Source organism: Gastrolobium bilobum, unplaced genomic scaffold (genome assembly GCF_033153095.1).
Source record: "Gastrolobium bilobum isolate Gb01-03AN ecotype WA unplaced genomic scaffold, APGP_CSIRO_Gbil_v1 utg26659, whole genome shotgun sequence".
In the NCBI taxonomy this organism is placed as follows: Eukaryota; Viridiplantae; Streptophyta; class Magnoliopsida; order Fabales; family Fabaceae; genus Gastrolobium; species Gastrolobium bilobum.
This window is the reverse complement of record NW_026896616.1, coordinates 100,506-107,014: the sequence shown is the minus strand read 5'-3', so window position 1 is coordinate 107,014 and position 6,509 is coordinate 100,506. Positions and strand designations below refer to the sequence as shown.

Below are 6,509 nucleotides of genomic sequence, written 5' to 3'. Positions count from 1 at the left end.
GGTGAATAAGTTTCCTTCTCATAATGACTTACGTCGCTCCGATTTTACTAAATCCATTGTTTCTAAACTTTATGAGGAGGGTTTAACGTCTTCAAAAATCTCAAAGGTGGTGAATGCCATGAATAAATAAGTGAACATCTCTCCGGGTCAAATCAGCACTATTATATCAAGCCAACGTAAGAATAATGTAGGACGAGAATGTCAGGGCATCATCAAACACTTTCAAAAGAAGTCTACTCATGATGGATGTTTTTATTTTGATATGCAGCTGGCAGAAGATGGTACATTAAGAAGCGTCTTTTGGGCGGATGGTAGGTCGAGAGCTTCCTATGGTCAATTTGGGGAAGTCCTTGTCTTTGACGTGACTTACAAACAAGTTCAAGTTTCCTTTTTCCCCTTTTGTTGTAGTTAATCACCATGGGCAATCAATTTTAATTGCTGCTGCTTTGTTAGAGGATGAAACAGAGGCAACTTTTACTTGGTTGTTTGAACAGTTTTGGATATGCATGTTTGATAAGTCTCCTGTTGAGATTATTACTGAACAAGACAAAGCAACTGGGAAAGCATTTGCTAAGATATTTCCAAAAGCACGATATCGTTTTTGTGCATGGCACATCAAAAAGCATGTTTTGGAGCATAGTCAAGCATTACGTGCACATTTTACAGATATTTTTGATGTTGACTTTCATGCATGGTATAAAAGTCGAAGCATAGATGAATTTGAAGACAAATAGGAAGTATTAAGAACTAACTATGATATTAAAGTAAGTAGTTGGTTGGTTAACATGTGTGCTTCACGTAACCATTGGGTAAAGGCATACTTAAAAGATACTTTTTTTGCTGGAATGCCTACAAGTGGCCGAAGTGAGAGCATCAATGCATTTTTTGATGGATATGTCAACTCCAACACAATGTTAAATGACTTTGTTACCCAATATGATAAAGCAATCAAGTCTAGAAGAGATGCAGAAGAAGATGAAGATTTTAAAACTAGAAATACAAAAGCAAATTTGGAGAGTAATCATCCAATTGAAGCAATAGCTGGAGAGCGCAACATAAGAAAACTGTTTGAAATTTTTAAAAAAGAGTGGAGGGCTGCCACACAAGATTATTTTCATGAAAAGATGTCAACAGACGAGCATAATATTAGGTACTGTAATAAAGAGTTATGGGCAATTGTTGATTCCAATTTGATAGAAAGTTCCACTACTCATTGTTCTTGTGCAAAGTTTGAGACTATAGGTGTAACGCCCGACCGCTTCAAGAATCAATGACTATCCCCACATACTAACACGAGACTTTTCAGTTTGCTTTTTCCTCACTCGCACACTTCTCGAGAAAACTTCCCAGGAGGTCACCCATCCCAGAATTGCTCCAAGTCAAGCACGCTTAACTGTGGAGTTCTTCCGATCCGGGTTACCGAAAAGCAGATGCATCTTGTTAGCATAGGTAGTACCAATTAATTCTTATAAGTTATCCCAAACTGTGCAGTCTTATACCTGCACAGCCTTTGGAATCCCTCTCTTTCGGGTGTCGATTCGATTCATTCATGCATGTAACCCCCCGCTGGAAGCCTGTCAGGAGCCGCTCCTTGTCTGCGCCTCTTTGCACCGGCGATCACTCTCTGCCCTCGTCAGCGCTTGGGATGTTACATGCCCACCAGCTTCCGACTGGTTCGTCCTCGAACCACACCGTACTGGATGAGAGGCCCTACTCTGATACCACTTGTAACGCCCGACTACTTCAAGAATCAATGACTATCCCCACATATTAACACGAGACTTTTCAGTGTGCTTTTTCCTCACTCGCACATTTCTCGGGAAAACTTCCCAGGAGGTCACCCATCCCAGAATTGCTCCAAGTCAATCACGCTTAACTGTGAAGTTCTTCCGATCCGGATTACCGAAAAACAGATGCATCTTGTTAGCATAGGTAGTACCAATTAATTCTTATAAGCTATCCCGAACTGTGTAGTCCTATACCTGCACAACCTTTGGAATCCCTTTCTTTCGGGTGTTGATTTGATTCATTCATGCATGTAACCCCCCGCTGGAAGCCTGTCAGGAGCCGCTCCTTGTCTGCGCCTCTTTGCACCGGCGATCACTCTCCGCCCTCGTCAGCGCTCGGGATGTTACAATGGGGATTTTATGCAAACATATTTTGTACATCTTCAAGAAGAAACAAATGATGATCCTTCCTGAAAAGTATATTTTGACTAGATGGACCATGAATGCAAGCTATAAGGCTGAAAATCTTTTGTATGTTCATTCTGAAACAACAACCCGTGAAGTAAGTGAGTTGTCTTTGTTGTCAACTCAGTCGAAGTGCAATTTGGCTATTTCTGAAGCAAAAGATTGTTTTCATGAAATTAGAAGATTTGATGCTATTGTTGATAAATTTATTCAACAACAATTAGAAAGAAAGAGAAAAAGAACCGAAGAAGAAACCATAACCTCAATTGTACCTTCGCAAAGTGGTTTCATTCCTTCTCAAGTTTCACTTAATTATGTTCGAGACCCCACTCAAGCAATCAAAACTAAGGGGCGTCCAAAAGTTGCTTCACGAATAAAATCAAGCATTGAGTTAGCAGTCAAACAACAAAATGCTTGCAGTTATTGTCGAGAGAAGGGTCATAATAAGTCCAGTTGTAAGAAGCAAATGATATTTCTCATATATTTTTCCTATTTATGCTATGTCTTTCCTCTCTGAACTTGATAAAAAAATGTTATTTTTCATTTGTAGATGGATGCTGCAAGAGAGAAGCAAAACGAATAATAGTTTCATTTGAAAGCTGTCCCTGATGACATTGTAGATTTTTCAATGAAGATGAAGCTTTAACATGGCTGAATTGTTTTGACATAGATGAATTATTTTGTGCATAAGTTGAGTTGTAGATGTATTTTTTGAATGTAAGGAATTGCATTGTAAATAAATCTTGATATAGTTTATTTATGGAAAATTTTAAATTATTTTGATGTATCTACAGTTCGCAGTAGTTTAGTGAAGCAAACTGTTTTGCTGAAAATTTGACAGCAAAACAGCAAACTTTGCATCACGCTAAAAATCTAACAGCAATACATCAAACTTTCAATGCACATATATTGAGCTATAGAAATCGAATAGCAATGTACATGGATTTATATTACATTGACATCGATATTCTATAATGACTACTAAAATCAAAGTTACAACTCATACACAATATTCTATAATGACTCTTCCTAGTCATAGTATTTCTTGAAGTCTATGTGAAAGTCTTCTTTTAAAGCATCTTCCATGTTGATTACTTTCATGCCTTTCCTTCTGTACTATGCAATGTTTAAGAACTTCCAATTTCATATGAACATCATCTAGGCTCCTGCTTTTGTTGTCCCAGTTTAAAATAATTTGCACATAGGTGATGCACTGAGTTGAAGAAATGGTATTAGCTCTCCTGAGTTAGACTTTGAAGAAGAAGTAGAACCATGAGAAGCCAAATTGAAGTATTCAGTAACCATTCGCTGGTTTTCCTTTACCACACTAATATCAGGAAATTCAATTCTAAAATACTCAACTGGGTCCAACATAACTTCTGAGATTTTTCTATCAAGCAAAATAACTTCTGATGATATGGATGAACTGTTTGTTGATTCAGATATCAAGTTCATTGTGGAATTGATATCCAAATATGTGTCTAAAGAAAGTGTTAATTGGACAGTTCCAGCATGAGAAAGGAAAAGGTCAGTGGAGGAAAGGCTGTAATCTTCAGTCATATTTCCTTTGCCAACAACTTGTGAAATTGGGACCAAAGCAAAGCCCAAAAGCTGGTCTTCCATGGATTGTACCTAAAGCTTGTCATTCTGACGACTCTGATTGAATGAATCCATTCTAACACGTGTTACTCCTTGAAATTTTGTTTTGCAATCTGCTAGAAAAGAGAAATAGAGTTACAATAGATATTTTGTTCACCAATGATCAGGCATTGAGGCCATGTATAAAAAAACACAACATAAAATATGTAAAGGATTAAACAGAACATCATCTAGGCTCCTGCTTTTGTTGTCCCAGTTCACCTTAGTTCATCTCCTCAATTTTGGCAAGGTTGTAAATTCCTATGTATCTTATTATCTGGAGCTGAACTGAATATAAACAAACAAATATACAACCATACAACTACAATGCATAAAGCAGGACATACTTGATGGTGAATTTACCTTGGAAGATGAGGGTCAGTAAGACGTTGCTGCCATAACTCTTCCATTGACAGAAGCTATACAGATAACAAAATGTAATAGTCCAAAATCCATAACAGCAAATTGACTATTTTTATGAATATAAGCTCATTGCTTGCCTTATCTGGAGCAGGGAAAGATTGTATACACACTTCCTAGTGGTCAAACCCTAATTCTTCTTTTTGTAGAATTAAGGTAATAGCAAAGTCAAATGTGCTCTGGAAGTTAGAGCTGAATTCCTCAACTAGAGTTAGAGCATATATGCTAAAAGAACTTATATTAGTCAAAATGATAATAGCCTACACATCAACCATGTTATACTATAAAAAGGGAATCTTATCATAGATTCATATTCTTCATATTGTATTAAGCTAAATGGCATCTCATTTACCAACTGTTGATATTGCATCAATCTACCTACTGCTCGTAGAACTAAACATTGTCATGCCATAACCTAGCTCAATATAGATACATTTCATTCCAAAATTATAGAAGACATCCTTCTTTTACACATGGGTTTTAACATCAATTAGATATTAGCCTTACTATAATTAATGATAGGGATGTTATATATCATGTATGGTCCTCCAAATGGTTTTTTTTCATCTTATTCCTAGAAGTACTAGTCTGAAATGTTAACCTAAAGAAAATTGCTTGTGCTTAATTCTACCATTTTCTGTTATTATAGACTATTACCTATTTTAGGCATAACTTAACTCAGAATTTGGTTCACTAGGATTGTCTACTGATTTTTCTTATCTCTCAGTTCAAGACAATTAAGTAAAAGATAAACAATTGGAGCTATCCTAACAAAATAAACATGCACATTGGTAAAGAGAAACTAGTGATGTAAAGGCAGGAATAGGATTTGTTAAGAAGAAGAAAATTATTAAACTGCTAACGAAAATAGGAGAAAACTTGTTTATAGAAAACAATGTAACAAGTGGACCAAGAAAAAAATGAATCTTTAAAGTAACTGTAATGAAAAGGTGTAAAAAGAAACAGAAAAAGGAGTTTCAGCAGAGCATTGTCAACAAAGTACAGTGATTAAACACGCTTACTGTTAAAATACCCCACAAGAAGAAAATAGGCATGCAAGCTATGAACAACTTTGAGATAATCAACAGATTTTGGTGCTGCAACCAGTGCCTGGATTTTACACATTATCTCGTAAGCAGTCTAGGCCTAGAAGGTGCTACTGACATCAGTACATGTTGTAATATGAAGAAGATAAAACAGTTTTATCATACATGTCCAATTAACTGTCCCCCAAATACCTTCCCAAATTTTGGAGCATCTGGAGGGGTGATTCCTCGGAAGTTATCTACCTTCCAAATAGAAAAAAGAAAGAAATATAAGGCTGAATTGTAGGGATATATAGCCTGCCATTACTTAATATCAAAGATAAACTAGTACAACCACATCTGCCATTACTTAATATCACAAGATGAGTCATACCATAATTGGGATCATACTCAATTGATTTTGGGATACTAAAAGTAGCGGAAGAGTATGCCATGGTTGGGTAACTCTGAGCAGGGTAATTAGGAGCAAAATACAAACTTGGATCATGCCCATAATATGGTTGATCGTACTCATGACTCTTGTAAGCCATAAAGGCTGGAACTTCATCATAATCATAATTGACAGCATAAGAGTTGAAATCGTACTCACCATAATCAAACCAGAATAGGTAGAGCTGTAATAGGCCATGCTTCATCAAAGACTGAAGATGGAACCTTCAAAAGAGGTTACTTCAATAGCAAATATGACACAGGTTCAGGATCAAGTTTGTTGGAAAAAAAGGGACATGACCATCCAATATCTTCTACTTATAATATATGTTCGGTGGTGATCAAAGAATGCTTTTTCCCTTTACATTTAATTTTATTTTTTGGAAAATAACATTTAATGTTATTTCAGTTCACAGTAAGTCTGCCACCAACCTCAGAATTCTTATCTAAGCTAAAATGTCCACATGAAACTAAGCAAGGAAAGAGTAAAGCTTACTTTATGAAATATTGACAATATAGTTGGTGGTGCCACGCTATTGAGGCAGAACCTATTATAAGACCTGCAACTTACACCAGCTCTGTTCACAGAAGCACCTATGGAAAGAAGCTCCTACTTAATATGTTTATGATGAAACAGGTCCTAAACATTATGTGAATCACCTACTTAATATCCTTCAAAAATATATAGAACCTGTTTAGCACCTCTCAAATCTGCCAAGTAGTTCACAACAGAGTAGTGAATCACCAGCTACATAAATGGGTAAGAATTGATCTTTTAAGTCTC

At 36.3% G+C, this 6,509-nt stretch overlaps 1 protein-coding gene across 1 annotated transcript; it reads left to right on the top strand.

Annotated features, from left to right (window-relative positions):
* Window positions 1-785: 785 nt before the first annotated feature.
* LOC133300996 (uncharacterized) lies at window positions 786-2,801 on the top strand. The gene is made up of 3 exons (XM_061500588.1): window positions 786-1,066; window positions 2,220-2,647; window positions 2,743-2,801. The coding sequence occupies exons 1-3, from the start codon at window positions 786-788 to the stop codon at window positions 2,799-2,801; spliced, it is 768 nt and encodes a 255-aa protein (XP_061356572.1).
* Window positions 2,802-6,509: the final 3,708 nt, after the last annotated feature.